Source organism: Podarcis pityusensis, assembly GCF_964106645.2.
Source record: "Podarcis pityusensis genome assembly, chromosome: 14".
NCBI classification, from domain to species: domain Eukaryota; kingdom Metazoa; phylum Chordata; class Lepidosauria; order Squamata; family Lacertidae; genus Podarcis; species Podarcis pityusensis.
The window spans coordinates 10,840,250-10,860,385 of NC_138039.1; the positions used below are offsets into that span (position 1 = coordinate 10,840,250).

The 20,136-nt window shown below is 44.8% G+C and overlaps 2 protein-coding genes across 3 annotated transcripts in view; one reads left to right on the forward strand and one right to left on the reverse strand.

Annotated features, from left to right (window-relative positions):
• The window catches only part of CYTH3 (cytohesin 3), a 79,580-nt gene extending 68,178 nt beyond the window's left edge, over positions 1–11,402 (forward strand). Inside the window, exons 10-14 of the mRNA XM_080981181.1 lie at positions 3,402–3,478; positions 3,570–3,641; positions 4,376–4,530; positions 5,274–8,980; positions 9,344–11,402. Coding sequence (XP_080837307.1) covers positions 3,402–3,478; positions 3,570–3,641; positions 4,376–4,530; positions 5,274–5,346 — 377 coding nt within the window. The 3' untranslated portion in view covers positions 5,347–8,980; positions 9,344–11,402. The remainder of the gene's footprint in view (positions 1–3,401; positions 3,479–3,569; positions 3,642–4,375; positions 4,531–5,273; positions 8,981–9,343) is intronic.
• A 4,002-nt stretch (positions 11,403–15,404) lies between these two features.
• USP42 (ubiquitin specific peptidase 42) overlaps positions 15,405–20,136 on the reverse strand; it is a 36,807-nt gene continuing 32,075 nt past the window's right edge. For both annotated transcript variants that reach the window (XM_080980938.1, XM_080980937.1), the window contains exons 16-17: positions 16,969–17,288; positions 15,405–15,608 (exon numbers count right to left, since the gene is read on the reverse strand). In XM_080980938.1, the coding sequence (XP_080837064.1) occupies positions 15,556–15,608; positions 16,969–17,288 (373 nt within the window). In that variant the 3' untranslated portion in view covers positions 15,405–15,555. The remainder of the gene's footprint in view (positions 15,609–16,968; positions 17,289–20,136) is intronic.

The following is a 20,136-nucleotide window of genomic DNA, read 5'->3' on the forward strand; positions in this document are numbered from 1 at the left end:
TCATGAAACAAAAGTTTTTACAGTATGAAAGTAGTGAAAGCAACGTCAATAGAAGTTAACTCTGAGTCAAACAAACTACAACATAAATATAAAATGCCAAATTTTCCTGGCCATTACATGTCCCCCTTTTTAAAAGGAAAAACAATTTACTTCCTTCAGATTAAGAAACTTGTGTAAGTAACTTGTGAATCCAAAAATCAATCAGTCTCTCTTCCTTTCATGGCACTATCCAGTGAGCAACTTGTGCTTTTGGAAAGTGGGGCACATAAGATGAATAAGAAATCTATCAGACAATTCCACCTTCTCTCTCTCTCTCTGACGTGTGTATTCTTAAGTGCACAAAGTACAGTGACATTATGAGCAAGGTATAGTGGCTGCTTGTGGTCCAATGTAGGGGAAAATGCATATCCCACCTCCACCCTCAAGCTGACTGTCAGTCCACCAAAATCCAGTTGGGTTGGGGTTTAATTAGTGTTGAGGAAAAGACACACTGCAAAGATTAATTTTATTCTTTGATATTTGAGTGCAAAACTGTTGTCCATGCAAGGTGCTTTCATGGGGTCTGATAGCTTGCCATTAAGAATAAAAGTGCGTATTGACTTACTGTCTATAGTGCCCACTTTTCACATTTTAGACAACCCAAATTTTATACATTTGTATTACCCACATATAACCCTCAAAAATATTAAAATGTTCACAGTTTAAATATCACAGATACACTGGTTAAGTTGTAAGGTAGTGATTCGAAATAAAACCAGCAATACTGTCATATAGACAACTGTTGGCATGCTTTGATACAGATTTTGTACAAGCCGGTTTCCTCTGCCTTCAGTGAGAGCATAGAGACTGTATCCATCAAACAGATATATAGTTGGCAGCTTTGTAGTGCATCCTGTTTTAAAATAGTCAAGCACAATAAGAAAATTGGTGGCTGTGTATGTGAACTGGACTAGCCTGATAAAGCAAGTTTAGCTGCTCCTTTGATTATCTGAGCAAACTAGTTTTGATGCCGTGACAATGTTGTGATTTAGTGTTAGCTCCTATCTGACGATGAGCTTCCGGAGAAGAGCTCTACTACTTTTAACATATGCTGGAAAGGGAAGTTGGGGTCTTGGTGGTTCACCACTTCATGCTGAGTAAGATATATTTTGCTGTTTGAGGATGTCTTGTGTTCCTTTTCAAAGACATGGCTAAATTATTGCACGTTACATGTGCGTGTATGCAGAAAAATGGAAAAGGTGGTGATCTCTGATCAGCGCCCATTCAAGAGGACTTTTGCATATTAAGCAAGAACTGCCCTTGCTTATTGGTGTGTGTGTGTGTGTGTGTGTGTGTGTGTGTGTGTGTGTGTGCAGCCTGATCCTACATGAAAGTACTTTGGTCACTAGGTCTTACCACCAAGTAATGGTGTATAGTCTGTTCACTGTAAGAGACTAACAGTGGAATCGTATTCATGTTTGCAAAGAAGAAGAGGTGCCGTCTTGTGCCCAAGATTGGGGGGGCGGTGCTTGTGATGTCATTATGCACAACGTCGCATCATCAGGAGGAGGCCGAGCACAGAGCACAGTGCAGCGTAGTTCAATGGCTGGTTTCTCCTGAGTGCAAAAGAGGAAGCTGCGCCGCACTGGACTTCCCACTCAACCTCCTCCTGCAATGTCATTCGTGTGTTGCATGTATGATGTCACATAAGTGCAACACGCATTGTCAGGAGGCGGCTGATCAGGGAACACAACACAGTGCGGCTTCCTCTCTCATGCTCAGGAGGAGCCAACCATTGAACCGTGCCACGCTCGGCCTCCTCTGCCCCCTCAACATCAAGGAGGCTCAGCTTCCTGCCAGCAAATACTGAGGTGGCCACAAACCCCTCTGCCCCTAGGAGTTGGCACACCTGCAAAAAAGTAAGTCTTAGTGTTCAGTGAGGTGTCTTCAGAGACAAGCATGTGTAGGGTTGTAGCATTATTGTAGTATCAGGCTGTAATATATTGTAGTAAAAATACTGGGCTTTTTTTGGATTAAAAAATATAAATTTGATAAATAAATAAATTTAAGGGGTGTTTTTTAAAGTTGTCCATTGGGTGTATTGCTTTGAGCATTTTGTGAAGCAGCTTATACATCCTGAAAAGGAACACGTACACTTCAAATGTTTGGGCATACAGTGATTCTTCATATGGAATTTAAACTAATTACTCTTTCATATATCTTCAGAAGCTGATCCGAATGGGAAGAATTCCTCTGTTTCTTAAAGAGGAATATGAAAAACTGTCTCTAATTCCTCTTCCCCATCCCTCCACCCTTGCACAGGTGCCTGGATCACACATATTATCATTCACATGACCATCAGGTGTACTCACAGAACAGCATATTTTACTGCCAGGCTGAATGTCTGAGCTGGCACCATTTGCTGAAGTGGAAACTGTTCTGTTTGAAGATCATATCCCTGAGAGGTGATAGGATGGCCATCTTCAAATATATTCACATGGAAGATGGAGGAAGCTTTTTTCCTGCTGCTCCAGAGAGTAGAATCTGAACCCATGGATTCAAATCACAAGACAGGAGATTCTGACTAAATATTAGGAAGAACTTTTTGACATAAGAGCTGTTTGATCATGGAATGGACTACTTTGGAAGTGGGTGGAGTCTCCTTTCATTGGAGGTTTTTAAACATAGGTTGGATGACTTATCTGTCAGGGATTCTTGAGCTGTGATTCCTGCACTGTAAGGGATTGAACTAGATGGCCCTTGGGGTCTGTTCCAGCTCCTCAGTTCTATGATTCTGTTATCTATTCTGTTCTGCTGATTCTACATTGAGAATGAATTAGAAATGTAGAGAATGTGTACAGTGGTACCTCTGGATACGAACGCTTATGGTTGCGCCCGCATTGGGTTACGAGCTGTGCTAACCCGGAAGTAATTGCTCCCGGATGTGAACTTTGCCCCGGGATGCAAGCGGAAATCATGGGCCAGAGGCACGCACGCGTAGCGGAAGATGCGCTTTTGCTAATGGTGCCTCATGTTAAGAACAGTTTCAGGATAAGAACGGACCTCCAGAACGAATTAAGTTCATAACCAGAGGTACCACTGTACTTGTCCCCCCCCCCCCTTTTGGTAAGAAAGGGTTTTGATTGGGGGTGGAGGGGGGAAAGGGACAAGAATTTCCATTTCAGATGCAGTGGGGAAGATGGCATTCCAACACCATCACCTTGTAATATCAAAAGGATATTCCCAATAACCCCTTACATTCATTCAACCTTGACTCATATGTTTGCTTTCACCGAAGCCTGTCTTTTGACAAGCCTAACCATTTAATGAAGTAACAAGTTAACCCAATTCCTGTTTGTCTGCCACACAGAAGCGGCTTGGCATGATCTGGTGTAACTTGAAGGTGCTTTATGTCTTTACAGGCGGAAGAGTGAAAACATGGAAAAGGAGATGGTTTATACTGACAGATAATTGCCTATATTATTTTGAATACACAACAGTGAGTATGCTGGGTTGCAAATCATAATGTCACTTCTGCCAAGCACAAGCTCGGGGCTGTTTACTGAGCACTGTCTTTCCTGGACTTGTAGGACAAAGAACCCAGAGGAATTATCCCTTTGGAAAATCTCAGCATAAGAGAAGTTGAGGATCCGAGAAAACCGGTAAGGCCTTCTCCTTCTTCATGAGATACCATTCTGTCAGGAACCTCTGCTTTGTAAACACAGGAAAAATCCAGATGAGCTGCATAAGAGCACAGCTTTGATCTTAATCAGCTTCTGTTTTTTTGAATAGTGATAGTACTGGAGGCTTCCTTGGCGGAATGCTTCTCTAATATGATGTCCTCTTAAATGAAACTCATTATTTTGTACGATAATCCAACCTTATAGCAAATTTATAATTCTGAGCAACTCTCCCTTTCTGTTTAAAGATTTGGAAAAACACTAAATTAGAGAGAGAGAATTGCACATACACCGTAAGAAGCCCTTGACCAGAACAGGCTGGATAGGACAAGAGAAATGACATAAAGATAACAAAAAACCAGGGTTGGTCTAATATAAATAAAGCATAGAATATTTGCTGGGGGAAAGCCTTATTTGGTGTCTCAGTAAAGTGAAGAAACCGTATCCCCAGATTAGCAACAGTAACAAAAAAATCCCTAGGCTAGTCTGATTCTTCCTTACTCTTAATTAGTGATACTTTTCCCGTGTTTGGGATGTGCCAAACTTCCAGACACTGCTTTTAATACCCATTTTGCAGTTTGTTTTCAAACTCAGTTTCAAAGACTGGGGCTGATCTTACGTCTTTTTCAATTCATTATATATTCATTATATATCATTTCGCAGTAAGCTTTTAACCTTACTGCAAGACTACCCCATATGTGTTTCTGTTTCCCTAGAATTGCTTTGAGTTGTATAATCCCAGCCATAAAGGACAAGTCATTAAAGCTTGTAAGACGGAAGCAGATGGCAGAGTGGTAGAAGGCAACCATGTGGTTTACAGGATATCTGCCCCCACCCCTGAAGAAAAAGAAGAATGGATCAAGTCAATCAAGTGAGTTCTCTCTCTAATACAGAAGTGCAACTTTCACCTAAAGCAGTGGTTCCCAATTAGCTAAGTACTGCAAACTACCTCTTTCTCAAAAGCTAAGCCGTGGAGCCCTACTATTGCAAATGTTGATATTTTTGGGGTAGTTACATGAATAGTGCCACTTTGCCCTCCAAGATGTCCCAGAGCAAAACTGGGCCACGCTGCTGTGCGAGTCACATGACCTGCGCAAAAGCATGATGCCCCCAAAAGGCATGTTTTAATTTTTCTCAGCCTCTTTTCTCTTTTGCAAGGAACTGTAATATTCTCAAAATGGGATTCCTCAGCTTAGGGATGTCTTTTTATATTAAGCAGAATAAAAATAAAATAAAATATGATTTAGCTTAGCCTCTGAAACAGTAATGGCTTCTGTTTGACTGGAAAGCCAGAATAAGAGACCATTGCCTTACATAGTTTTGTGGATGATGGTTTGTGCTCACTTTGATTTGGTGAGAGGCCTGCTTTGATAGATCCTAGTTACAGCTGTTTCTGGAGGCTGCTGCACCATAGATATGGTGAGCAGATAGAATGTGAAAGCAGACAAGTAAGTAGCTTTAATCTAAACCATGGTTTGCATGTATACATGATTTGGGTTCTAAACTATGGTTAGCATAAACCATGATGTCTAAAACAAATCTCTTTGGAAATTTGTCAGTGTGGCTAGCAAATGTGCATATCAAAAAACTAATTCACATCTCCTGTTCTCTTAGGGCAAGTATCAGCAAGGATCCCTTTTATGATATGCTGGCAACGAGAAAAAGAAGAATTGCTAATAAAAAATAGCACTAACAGGGGACTCTTGTGGATCTGCCTTAGCCAAATTGCTAGTACATTATAAAGCCAAGGTAAAGTTCCAAGAAAACAAGACTTGTATTGGAAATGTAGTCACTTTCCTGCAGCATCTACATTCTCTTTGCCCATTTATAATATTCCATGAGATGCTGGAAGACGTTTCAAGCACATGGATCTATGTGAACTGAAAATTTGGAAACCTTATGTGCCGTTTTGTGTGTGGCAATGTGTGTCATTGAACCAGGAGGTGATGGTATGTAATCTGTCCCTCTCCTGTTTTGGGGAGCCTGTGTTCTGGATTGTGACCCGCTGCTGAATCTAGCATTCACAGCTAGCAGATTACTCTTCTTTCTGGGTATGCAAAAGTACTTTTCTCTCCCTTGTTCAAGCCTTCCCTTCCCTTCACAATGCTGCGAAAGTTTGAGCCCTGCTTCAGCTCACATCCGGACTCTGGTGCTTTCATTTAGAATCCCTATCCTCCAGCTTATGGATAGATAGGAAGGTTACACTGAAAAAGAAACAACCGCCACAAGCCTGGCAGCTATATGATTAAGAGGCCTCCCTCTCATAAACAGATGGTTATGCACTGAAAACATGAAGTTCTCGAAGATGAAAAGGTTACAAACATGAGTTTTGGCAGTATCTGTGTAGCTTATCTTTGGTTTTTGGATGCTTTGGAGATGTGTGACATTGCCTCTCCAAGTGTTAGCCTGAAAAGCCTTTCCCAGGTCTCAGTTCTGTCTGGTAACATTCAGCATCATCTTATATTTGTGTAAGGATGTACTAATAATGGTTTGCAGGGCTCCAAAGTTATTCAAAAACACCAGCTTTAATTGTTCTCTTTATTTATTGCCACACAGGAAAATCAAGCAAGATTTTTGTTTTGTTTTTTAAATGGGAGCAAGCCAAAAAAGAGAGAGTATATGTGTGTATGCGTAATATTAGTTATCCATTGTTAGTAGGGTGTACAGAATTGCCTGAATCCTTGCTGGGCTTTGCATCTTTCTTAATGAAGATGTGTGCATATAGCTGGTTGGGATAGCCAATTGAAAATGATACAGTTTGGATGATCATTCAAGTTTTCATAAGCCATAGTTTATGAAGCTGGCTCCAATCCCTCCCCACTTTTCACATTCTCCTGTTGTATGCCAGCTTCCTGTGAAGATTCTGGTTTCTGTTAAACCAGAGTCCCCTGTTGCATCTGAACTCTGGCTTAACGTTGGTTAACAAACCAGGACAATAAGCCAGGATCAACACCTCTGCTGGGTGTGCAGGAGAACAGGGGATGGTGGGTCCTGCTAGCCTGGGGCATGTTCAAGATTTGTGCTAAAGCACAGGTAAACGTGACATGCCAAAATGACCGCGCTGTATGGTTTGAGGATAAGAAGACTCAGATTTGATTCCATTGTACTTCCAAGTACAACCAATAAATAACAGGAATAGGAAATTTGTCTGCAGTGATACCTTGGAGCTTTGAAATCACCTGTCAGTCAGGGATTGCATTTTTGTTTTAGTAAGCATAAAGCAAAAGCCTTAAGATACTGTTTGTATATTGTATGATACTGTTGGTTTATTGTATGTATGTAATTAATATCTGCAATATTCATAGGAGGAAAGCATTGGCCTGTGCAAGCAGCCACTGCTGTCCTCTCAGGTGGCAGCATCTCTTATGGTTAGAGCTGTAGATATTATGGGAGGTGAAAAAACTTGATGGGGAAGGATTGTTACAGGATCAGCACTGCAGCCTCATAGGAGAATCTGAATATAAATAGCACAGTGGCTCTAGAAGATAATGGAGGCAGCCTTCTATAGGGTGAATTAAGACATTTTTATTTAGATGTTTCTGTTTGCTGAACTCTGAAATTAGATGTAGATTTGCAGAATCATGACCAGCGGCCATGCTAGCTGGGACTGATGGGAGGTTGGAGTTCAACACCACCTGGAGGACCCATAGCTTTGCAGCATTTCACCCTAAGATTGTGGGCAATTATTATTTTTTAAATATTTTATAGAACTCTGATCCATAGTCTGGTCTGGCTTTACGCTTCCCTGGTTTCAGTTTGTCACATGTAATCCCTCAGTGAATGTGTTGAAATTACTGACATTTCTAACCCATCTAATTAGCAACCCTGTTTGCAAATACTGTGTAAATGGAGTAATTGCAGTGTTCCATGAGCTTCTTGTCCAAGTGGAAAATAACACACTTCTTAAGTGTAGAGAATGTTTGCATGGCTGCAGATGTTCTTATGTAACTGAATGATTAGGGATTGAAATTGGGCCAAACCTTTCTGCTTGCCCATGAGGCCAGTGAAAGAAATTACCTAATTTGCAGGTACAGCTTTCCATATAGGTGCAATTTTCCAGTATTTTTCAAATACTGGAATCACTTTCAAAATGAAATTTTATTTTTATCTATTAATTCCCTCAAATTTGTTAGTAGAATGCCTGGGGGCAGGGCAAGTTATGAAAATGTCTAATTTTAATATAGTTATAGTCATTGGTACCCTACCTTGCCAAAAAACATTTGCTGAATGGCGATTTAACCAACAATGGAAAAAAATTCTTTTCTGCCTGCATTTTGGACAGATTACTGGAAGGCTTTTGTATCTTTGGGAAATTCTTTGGGGAGATTGCGCAAATATTTTTTTATCCTTTACCGAGAGATTGTAAATACTAATATTGTTCCAAATCTCCTTAGGCAGATTTGTTCCAAAGACCTTTTCCCATTCCTGAACATATCCGAGCCTTTACTTCTGCTACTATCCAGCATACTTTGGATAAGTCTTTTGAGTTCTTCCAAGGCTAATCTCTCAGATTGTATAACTTGCCTCAATTCTGTTCCTCAAACTACTTGAGTTTCTTTACCAGATATTTAAAGGATGCCTTATTTCAAAGGTTTTCAACCTTTTTAGTCCACGGCTCCCTTGACCAACTACATTTTTTGTGCGACATCCGTGGGGCTCAGGAGGCCAGTTATGTCACCCCTCACCTGCAGAGCTGGCAGCCTCTCACCCTTTTTCGAACACCCTCCCTTGTGGAGTGTTCCCTCAGCCTCCTCTCCTGTCTCCTCTACTTGGGAGTCCTCTGGGCAGCTGCTGCTACCACTGCTGGTCTCTGAGCTCCCCCCCCCCCGGCCCAAAAAGAGGTGCCTCTCAGAGGCACTGTTCACCTGGGGAGCTTATAGCCAGGGATGTGGCAACAAATAGCTGTGGAAGCCTTTGGGAGGCAGAGACATGAGAGGGCATCAGAGGAGGGAGGGAAGGAAAGGACAGGCCAGTGTTGCCCGTGGCACCCCTGACCATCATTCAAGGTACCCCAGGATGCCCCGGCACACTAGAGAGAGAGAGAGAACTAATTCATATGTCTAAGTATGCAGATACCAAAAGATATCTGAGGGTAGAGATTATTTATCCCAAGCATCCTGCTGTTTTTGCAGTACTGTAATGGTGCAGCTACTCCCATCATGTAATTTCTTAATCAGAGTAGTTGGCCTCCTAGCAAGTTTTGTTCTAGCAAACTAAGAAAATTTTGATTGCTCTTTACCATCTGTAACAAACAACCTAGTAATATTCACAAAGATCTGCTTGTGAAGATCCCTCTTCTTCTTCGTTAAACATAGGTAAAGGTAAAGGACCCCTGACCATTAGGTCCAGTCGTGACCGACTCTGGGGTTGCGGCGCTCATCTCGCTTTATTGGCCGTGGGAGCCGGCGTACAGCTTCCGGGTCATGTGGCCAGCATGACTAAGCCGCTTCTGGCGAACCAGAGCAGCGCACGGAAACGCCATTTACCTTCCCGCCGGAGCGGTACCTATTTATCTACTTGCACTTTGACCTGCTTTCGAACTGCTAGGTTGGCAGGAGCAGGGACTGAGCAACGGGAGCTCACCCCATGGCGGGGATTCAAACTGCCGACCTTCTGATCGGCAAGCCCTAGGCTCTGTGGTTTAACCCACAGCGCCACCCGTGTCCCATAGGTCTAAAACATAGGTGTAAGTAAATTCTAGGGTTTTTCCTTCCCAGATAATTAATATCTTTCAGTTGTCTGCCATCTCTTTATAATCCTGAAAAAGTATTTGTAGGAGGGCCAGTGTGGTTTGCCATCCTATTGCTTGGGTGAACCTTCTTTTGCTTGTCTTTTCTGTCTTTTCTCTATATTACCTTCTTGAGGGAATTCTTTGTTCTTAGCAGACTGGACGTAGGGTTCCTCTGACCAGACCTATCAGGTGTTCCTTCCTTTTCTGAGGAAATACTCTTGCCTCCAGATCCTAGTTTTAACTGGGCAGATCTAGTGCAGACTGATGCTAGAAGGGCCTGATCAATTTGCCCAGTATTTCATTGTCAAATTTCACTAGATCACCCCAAACGTTCTGCAGAAATCACTGTAAAAATTTTGACCTTTTAAAAATCATGCGCTCCGATCCCTGTTGGCTTTCCACAGCCCTTTTTCTAGCACGTGCATTTAGGGGATTGAATTTAAATGGGTTGGCAATGCCGGTGATTCTTCTCTGGTTTATTTTTGTCTGATTAAGAGTCCTCTGTCAGCAAAGAACATGTAAACCGAGTAACCATGATGCTCTATAAGCATCCTGCTAAAGCGCAGCGCAGCATCCTTTCTCCAGCTATAGAATGGTTGCAGATGTGTGTACGGAACAGTATTAGTAGGGATTGAATTTGAGCCAAAACCTCCAGAGGCCAGTAAAGAAGCAAGCTAATTTGCAGGAGTGGCTTGTGAAAGCTTTTGGCTTTGGTTGAGGTACTACCTTTTTGAAAATACAAAATAAACCTCTTCTTCTACCTAACTCTTGGTCTTGGGGAGTTGTAGCTTTTGAAAGCAGCGAGAACCGCAGAGGCTGAAAGCAGTGGAGGCAAATGGCATTGGGTACTTCTGTGGGTGTTATTCAGGAAGCTGTCTCCACTTCTGTCCTATTCACATTCCCTGACCTTGTTCCATGAAGTAGTAAGATTTCCCCCACCATTCTCTTACTGTGTTATCTGAATTGGGACTTATGGTTATGCACTCTTCTCCTTAATCATGAGCTGTAGCATCCCCCCCCCCCCATTGTTTGTAGTTAAGGAGCTTAACCATGAGGCAGGTTCAGAAGACATGCTAAGCCACAGGGACCAGGGTGGCACACAGTGAATGCAGGCTTCCTTCCCCTTAGGAGTCAGCATGTTTGCATGGTCCCCCCTAAGCCATAGTCATGCAAACCAGACCCACTTTTGCCCAGTGCTGCTTTTCAAGCCTTGAGGACTCTGGTTTTTGAAGGGGTGAGTTTTAAAAAGCACTTTAAGTTCAGCTGGCCTGACAGGTGCTGAACCTAACCTGAGGGAGGTTGTCGGTGGGTGGGTGGGTGGGGGGTGGAAGAGAGAATTTTGCTTTGCTCTGTCACTTAAGGTTTTGGATGTGTTGAAGTGTGCAGTACTTTATAAAGTGAGCAGCATTTACAGTGCTTTGTATTAAAAATGCCTATTTTTAAAAAAACGTAGTACATATCTTTCTAGATATGCTTGCTGGAAGAAAGGTCTCTTGGATCCAGTGCAGATGTAATACTCTCTACTGACCATTGCTTGCAAAATCAAGATGCATCCTCAGAAGCAATAAGCACTCTCTCTCCTCTGCCCACAATTTCCTCTTCGAGAGTGGAAAGCTTAGCATTCCATTAACACTGATGCTGCTCTGGTTGAGGGGGAGAAAGTGTGCTGGCTGTTGGCATGCAAGGAACCAGTGTTACATCTGCACAGGCCATTAGAGCCCACATGCTGCAAACTAACCTGTAGCTCACCACCTTTTCTTTCTATATTTTCTTGAAGAATGTTTCTTATTGACAGTTAAATGTATATACTGTACATCTGTGTATTATTGATTTTGAAGGTTTGTTACTCTCGTATGCCAATGAATTTGCATGGACTATTCTGTATCTATAAACTGTTATACAAATATCTATGGTAATCTTGTATGACTGTTTTAAATCCACTGCAAGTATTTAGTTAACAAAATACATTGCAGAGGGAACTTCATTCTCAAAAATAAAAGTCTGAGTTCCAAGTGCTGCTTTTCTATAACATACACACACTCCAAGCACCTGGACCCAGAGGCATTTTGTTGTCATGTGTGTCCCTTGTGGTCCCTTGATAAACGCAGGTTGTCACTTGCGTAGACACACTGTTGGCAATCTTACATCTGAGCATGCAGACATAGGCATGACACTGGTAATTGTACTTAAATCAGACGTACACCCTGTCAGACAATTTACCCCAACCCTCTTTTTCAGCAGTGATGTCTCATGTGAGGGTTGAAACTCATCAACAATCTTTTTTTACTTCCAACTCCTTTGGCATATCTTGATGACATCCACGTTTTCAGCTCTGCACTTAAAGGGTTATTTTAAAACAGGGGTGGGAAACCTGTAGCCCACCAATAACTCTCATTAGCCCCAGACAGCCAGTGGGCAAGGATGGTGAAGAGGTAGTTCAAGAAGGTAGTTCCCTTGAAGGACAGCCAAATTTAAATAACAATCTGACACACAGCTGTGAGGCATTTGCGAGCTTTTTTGCGGAAAAGGTCCTGTTGCTCCGCCATGACCTCCCTGCCAATTTGGACACAATAAAGGAACTGGAGGCCCCTCGACTGTCCTCGGGTCCAGTATTGGACCACTTTGACCGGATATCTCCAGCCAATGTGGACAGATTCCTCCAAGCTGGAAAGCCCACCACCTGTCCTCTTGACCCGTGCCCGTCTTGGCTGATTAGAGCGTGTCCAGACGAGGTGCGGGCCCCCCTGGGGGATATTATCAATTTGTCCCTTGGCACCGGGATATTCCCAGGGGAACTGAAGGAGGCAGTGGTGCGTCCGCTCTTAAAGAAAACATCTTTAGATCCCTCAGATCTATCCAATTACCGCCCGGTCTCGAATCTTCCATTCCTGGGTAAGGTGATTGAGAGAGCGGTTGCTGAACAGCTTGGTAGGTTTCTGGATGAAACATCTGCTTTGGATCCATTCCAGTCCGGCTTCCGCGCTGGTCATGGGACCGAGACGGCTCTGGTCGCCCTAACAGATGATCTCCGCAGGCAGCTGGATCGAGGCGGGTCAGGGCTGCTGATTCTTCTAGATCTGTCAGCAGCCTTTGACATGGTCGATCACGAACTCCTGGACCACCGCCTTGCCGAGGTGGGGATCCAGGGCACAGTCCTTCAATGGCTACGCTCGTTTCTCTCTGGTCGGGGACAGAAGGTGGCGCTTGGGGGGGAATTGTCATCGCGCCACTCCTTGGTGTGTGGAGTGCCTCAGGGTGCGATTCTCTCCCCGATGCTTTTTAACATCTTTATGCGCCCCCTCGCCCAGCTTGTCCGGAGTTTTGGGCTGGGTTGCCATCAGTATGCTGATGACGCCCAACTCTATCTGTTGATGGATGGCCATCCTGACTCGGCCCCAGACACACTGACCAGATGTCTGGAAGCTGTGGCTGGATGGTTACGTGGGAGCCGGTTGAAGTTAAATCCTTCGAAGACAGAGGTCCTCTGGCTGGGGCGGGACGATATGGGATTGAGGGGGCAACTCCCATCTCTTGCGGGGGTGCAATTAGTGCCAGCGCCGTCCGTTAAGAGTTTGGGTGTAATCTTCGATACCTCCCTTTCTATGGAGGCGCAGATTACAGCTATAACAAAGGCGGCATTTTTTCATCTCCGCCAAGCTAAGCAGTTGGCCCCTTATCTCTCTCGCCCTGACCTAGCCACTGTGATCCATGCGACGGTCACCTCCAGACTGGATTATTGTAACTCGCTCTACGTGGGGCTGCCCTTGAGACTGACCCAGAAACTCCAGCGGGTGCAGAATGCCGCAGCGAGACTCCTTATGGGGTCTTCGCTGCGAGATCACATTCATCCGGTACTATACCAGCTGCACTGGCTCCCGGTGGAGTACAGGATCAGGTTTAAGGTGCTGGTTTTAACCTTTAAAGCCCTATACGGCCTAGGACCCTCGTACCTACGGGACCGCCTCTCCTGGTATGCCCCACAGAGAAACCTACGGTCTGCAAATAATAACATCCTCAAGGTCCCAGGCCTCAGAGAGGTTAGGCTGGCCTCAACTAGAGCCAGGGCCTTCTCGGCTGCGGCTCCAATCTGGTGGAATGCTCTGTCACAAGAGACTAGGGCCCTGCGGGACTTGACATCTTTCCGCAGGGCCTGCAAGACAGAGTTGTTCCGCCAGGCCTTTGATCAGGGCGCAGCCTGACTCCCTCCTCTGGCAACCTGCACAGAACTTTGCTTAATTGGTTGCCATCAATTTGATTTAATTAATTTTATAATGAAATATTTTTAGATTGTGTGATTATTTGATTATTTGATTGTTGTTAGCCGCCCTGAGCCCGGCTTCGGCTGGGGAGGGCGGGATATAAATAAAATTTATTATTATTATTATTATTATTAAGAACATACGCTTCAAAAACTTGATCGTGTAGAAGCCAGGATGCTAGCTCTCTGCAACTGCAGCAAAGGCGCATCAACCAGAGTGTGATTTCTTGAATAAAATATACAGCTGCTGTATCACGTAACCAGAGGACACACACACTATACAGTAAGTGAGTAGTTATTACATTAAACGATTCACCCTTAGCTGGGGATATACAAAATACCACCATGAGCAGACAGCCTGAGCAGAGAGCATCAAGAATATAAACTTCGTTAAAAGTCACTGGTGTAGAACAAAATGAAAACATAACACTACACACTAGATGGAAACCAGTGTACATTGAGCAACATTGTTTTGACTTGTTGTATTTATATACTATATAAATTTTACATGCCATATATTTACAAGTGGGGCAAGTGCTTTATCTTTAAAAAAACAAAAGATCAAACTTTAGACATCTCTGAACAACACAGCTTGTATAAACCAGACAGATTATTCAGATGAACTGTATTTAATACAGTTTTCCCCACTCCGTCTCCTGATGCAGGACCAGTGAATTAAGTGTATCACAGTTTGATAGCAATTCATCATAAAAAAATTAAATCACAGTATGAATGTGTCTGTAACTAGAAACTTTTGAAGGGACAAGGACCAGACAACTGAGACCCCGTCAAGACAAGCAACGCTATAGTAAAACACAAAAACATAGTGGATGTATGAGGATGGCTCCTGCTGGCCGTTGTCGGAACGGCGCAGGGGGACCCCGCTGCCGCCACTGCCGTCATCTGTGGGCGTCTGAAAGAGCCGTGGAACAGATGCTGGGGACAGGCAGCTGCAAGAGTGGAATCAAGGAAAGGCAGAGACAGGAGACAAGGGAAATAGAAGCTAAACATGGGGCGGGGGGAGAGTAGGGGAAGGAGAGAGAGAGAAAGTGCACAGAACAGGAAAGAAGAAGCCCCACAGAGTGAACAAGAGCCAAAGGCAGAAGCCTTCAGAGGAGGAAAACTGAAATGCAGCAAGAGAGAGTGTAGTGGGAGAGACAGAAGGAGAGGGGGGCAAACATCTGCCGGAGACATCCCTGCACCAGCCGTAACAAGTTCATGGGTGAGACGACAAGCCTGGCCCTTCAAACACCCTGAAAATGGCCAGCTGGCAGGTGGTTGGAGACATCGCAGGGCCCAGAGAGACAGCCCTATCCATGGGAGTGGCCGCAGCAGGCAAAGGGTCTTCAGACATGTTCCAAGATACATTCAAAAACTGGTAAAGAGTCCGAACGGCACGTTTCACATAGTCCAAGACTGGATTCCGACGGGGTGGGAGGGAATGGATCGAGTTTCTAGTAGCAGACATCACAGAAAAAACAGATGAAGCTCTTGCAAAAATTCTAGTTGTATGTGAAATTTTTAAATAAGTCTTTAAATTAAATAAGAGACTATCAGTTGCAGCTTGATAATTCTGTGGTTTCCTCGCCCCTTTGCACCAGGTGTGTAGACTTGGAGCAACATCACATGAATAACACAATCAACCTGAGTCTGTAACTAAGCAGCATTTGAGATGTTCTATTCCAGGGCATTAATTACTGTGACATTTACAGGGTATATTTTATGATGTTCAGCAGTTGTAGAAAGTTTCCATCTGTTTTTGTTTCTTTTTCTTTTTTTGGATTGCAGGTAATTTAAAAAAAAGTCTCAAGGTAAAAACTAAAAAAAAGGGTTTCTTTCAATGGTAAAATTCTGTACAGTATTTCTGAAGCACCAATTATGAATTAAAGAGTTAATCGCTTTTCGGTTTATAAATATACTGCGAGCTGTGGAGGGATGGCTTCCAGCAGACACTCTGGATCTGAAAGAAGAGAAGAGAACCAGGTTATTCTTGGATGCCTAGATCTGATATGAGCTTTTGTCTAGTTCCTTAATGGCACAGCACAATTGTGGTGCTGTGTCACACAAGCTGTAACAACTGCATCACTGACAATTCCAGCACTGAATAATCCTCAAATTGTTTCCTGCTTTCCTTGAGCCTTCAGCAGCAGAGAGTGAAATGGGATCACTCTCCATCAATCACTCTCCATCAGTCTGGCTAAGAGACCAGCTGCCATTTGGCTCCACCCCTCCCTGAAATGTCTCCGTTCAAGCTGGTCATCATAAGAACAATTATATTAGTACCAGAGTTTGCTGGTTTTCCCATTCCTTCCCTCTTTTTATGACATATTCATTGGCCTGCAAGCTTGTAGACAGGGACTGTTTCGTTTTCTAACTCTTTGTACAGCACCTAGCAAACTTTGCAGGTTTTATAAATGATCCCTAATAAACCATGCTAACCAAACTCAGTGGTGCAGCATCTGCTTTGGATGCAGAAGGTCCCAGGGTCAGTTCCTGGCTGGCAAAAGACTCAAGTCTGAAGCCAGGGACAGGCGCTGCCAGACAGTGTGGACAATACTGAGTCTGACTCAGTATAAAGCAACTTTCTATATTCCTATGATATTTTGAAGCCCCTGAGGAAGCTTAGGATTACATCAAGTTATTAGCAGCATAATGAAACATGCACTGTTGATTGAATCTTGGGTTAAACAGCACCTTGATGCAATCATTTGTCAGGAACGCAGTCATTTTCCATTTAGATACAGAAGGTGGGGAGCTGCTGACATGTTGGGACAGTCCTATGGTTGGCCTGGGAGCTCTGAGGCAGTGCAGACAAAGCAGCCTTAGCATGATTCTGGGTTCCCAAACTGCTGTCATGAATTGTCCAGGTTTATGAAAGCGAAAGGGAGGATCACTAAGCCTTATGGGTGGGAATGCCTGCTCGAGGTGACCTCACAGACAGCGTGATATAGTGGCTACAAGGCTGGACCAAGGATGGCCATTTCCAAGTGGAAAGCTCTGCCTGACCTACCTTCACACAGATCCTCATAAGGATAAAATGGAACAGTGCATGCCGTTTCTTGAGCTCCTTTGAGAGGATATGAGATAGAAATGTAATAAAACAAAGTAAGAGGACTCCAGAGGTTGCCCAGGAGTGGGAGGGAGAGCTGCTTTACAGCAACTTCTGCCAGCGTGGGGATCTTCCAGGGATTCTGGGTGGCTACTCTCATCAGCTCCAGTCACCCCACTGGGGGTGCTTGTCCAAAACCACTGGAAGCTCCCCATGAAGGCGAAGGCTGCTCTCCAGACACCACTTGGAAATCCCCCTCCAAGCTTCTTACCTACGTTACGATCTGTAGGTGGGCAGCAGCTCTCTCTGTTGCTACCTTCTAAGCTCTTGGTTTTCTGGCAAACAGTCTCTCCATCCTGGGGGCCCTTGCCCTGTTTCCTATATGCATCCGAAGAAGAAGACTCAGTCATTTCCCATGCTTTGAGATTCTTGGTTTCCAAGCCGGTTGGCTTGGGAAGACGAGAAGCTGGCGTTTCGGCGCGCTCTTCTTTCTTCGTGCGTTTCTTCTTCTTCTTCTTTTTCTTCTTATGTTTATGCTTGTGAGTCTCGGCCTCGGAGCTGGATACAGACGGGTCTGAATCCTGGTGGTACCTGAAGGAAACGGAAGCTAGTTAACAGGAAAATCTGCAATGCAAGCTCCTGGAAGGCAACAGGTTCTTCAGCCAAGAGGAAAGTGTCCTGAGTGGGTCACTCCTCCCACTTATCCCAGGGTGTGTGTGTGTGTGTGTGTGTGTGTGTGTGTGTACGCGCGCGCAAATGAACACAGACATTATTCCTACCCAGTTCATAATGACAGAGTGATTTCAGAGTTTCTGCTCTGACTGGGTTTTGAGCCTCCCTACATTTCACTAGGGACGCGGGTGGCACTGTGGGTTAAAGCCTCAGCACCTAGGACTTGCTGATCGCATGGTCGGTGGTTCGAATCCCCGCGGCGGGGTGCGCTCCCGTCGTTCGGTCCCAGCGCCTGCCAACCTAGCAGTTCGAAAGCACCCCCGGGTGCAAGTAGATAAATAGGGACCGCTTACCAGCGGGAAGGTAAACGGCGTTCCGTGTGCTGCGCTGGCTCGCCAGATGCAGCTTGTCACGCTGGCCACGTGACCCGGAAGTGTCTGCGGACAGCGCTGGCTCCCGGCCTATAGAGTGAGATGAGTGCACAACCCTAGAGTCTGGCAAGACTGGCCCGAACGGGCAGGGGTACCTTTACCTTTACCTTTTTTACATTTCACTAGGTAATGTGGAAAGGGAGCCAACCTTAAGAATGCAAGATGACCAGTGGTCTACCAAGTAGTCTAATCCTCCTTTAAAGACATCCAAGTTAGTGGCTGGGCAAGGAAACTTAGGGAAGGGCCATGACTCAGTGGTAGGGCACTGCTTTGAATGCAGAAGGTCCCAGCTTCCATCCCTGACACCTCAAGGCTGGGCACAGAGAGACCCTTGTCTGAAACTCTGAGGAGCCATTGTCACTCAGCTGTGATGATACTGAGCTAGATGAACCAATGGTCTGACTGGGGATAAGGCAGCTTCCTTTGCTGCTGTTCACCTAGAGGAGAGGGCATTCCCTCCATGGAGGCTCATGGTCACAGCTCACACACAGCTCAATCTGCTATGAGTAACATGACCTGCTTGTTGTTTGCTGCCTTGGGATCAAAGACACGCTATATGATCTTTATTGCTTTTGTTCTCCCACCCTGAGGAAGAAGAGTATGATTATTCCCATTTTCTAGTTGGGGGACTGGGGTTGAGAAATAACTGTCAAGCCCAAGGTCACCAAAGTTATTCTACTGGGGGTTTGTTGTTGTTATTATTATGATGTTATGCGCTTTGTGTTCTTATGTTGTAAACTGCCCTGTGATCTTCAGATGAAGAGTTGTTTATTAAGTAAATAAATAATGGCTTACGTGAAACTTCCTACTCGATCCTCAGTGTAATTCACTAGCACCACAAAGTTCTAGTCACTTTCCTAATAAAGCACTAAATCAGTGCGGCCCAGCTTTTCATACCAAGTGGGTTGCAAGAGTACTTCAACATGGAACCTGTGGGTCACACACTGCCTTCTCATGCGGGGCAGGGAGCAAGGCCAAAATTTGAGGCCCACGAGTTTTTGCACTGCCTTTCCAAAGTTGGCTAAGTGAGGTGTGGGCTTTGGGAAAGAGGCGTGAGGCTCTGGCAGGGTTGTAGAGACCTTACACCACCTTCCTGAAGCAGGGAAAGTGCTAACTAGGCTTTGGGAAGGAGGTGGGAGGACTCTAGGACCCTGCCAGAGCCCTCATGCCTCCTTCCCAAAGCCCAGGGCCTCGCTTACCCACAAGGGCTGGGAACATTGTCAAATGTTGCTGAGGGTCGCATGTGGCCCTTGAGCTGCACATTGGAGCATAGTGTACTAAATTAACCTTCTCCCCCCACCGCAATTTAAGGTCTGCTAAAGATCCTGTAGGGATGTGGGTGGCGCTGTGGGTTAAACCACAGAGCCTAGGGCTTGCCGATCAGAAGGTCGGCGGTTCGAATCCAGAGAAGCGGACACGGAGCAATGGATCCAAACTACAAGAAACTACAAGAAAGAAGATTCCACCTAAACATTAGGAAGAACTTCCTGACAGTAAGAGCTTGGAATTTGCTGCCAAGGAGTGTGGTGGAGTCTCCTTCTTTGGAGGTCTTTAAGCAGAGGCTTGACAACCATATGTCAGGAGTGCTCTGATGGTGTTTCCTGCTTGGCAGGGGGTTGGACTCGATGGCCCTTGTGGTCTCTTCCAACTCTATGATTCTATGATTCTATGAATCTCCGCGACAGGGTGAGCTCCTGTTGTTCGGTCCCTGCTCCTGCCAACCTAGCAGTTTGAAAGCACGTCAAAGTGTAAGTAGATAAATAGGTACCGCTCCGGCGGGAAGGTAAACGGCGTTTCCGTGTGCTGCTCTGGTTCGCCAGAAGTGGTTTAGTCATGCTGTACGCCGGCTCCCTCGGCCAATAAAGAGAGATGAGCGCCGCAATCCCAGAGTCGGTCACGACTGACCTAATGGTCAGGGGGTCCCTTTACCTTTAAAGATCCTGTGGATGATTTCATTTCAAGAAGCAGGACCTTTCCTGCTGTGGCCCTAGAGCTTAGTTTTATCCCCCCTCCCATGGGAAGCACAAAAGGCCCCCTTCTTGTTTTCATGCCACAGCCAGCTTAAGCTTTTCCTCTTCAAACCTGCCTTTGGCAGCTGATCTACTAATACACTCTGGACCTGAGATTAGCTTCATTTATTTTATTAGTGGATTTTAAACAGAAAGCGTTTATGAATGAAACATAGGACGCTTCCATACACCAACGAAGTTGTACCACTGGCTCCATCTAGCTCAGTATTGTATACACTGACTAGAACTGCTTCTCCGGGATTACAGGCAGAAAGCGAGCAAGAGAGAGCGAGCTATTTCCCATAGCTGGCACTTCCTGACCCATTT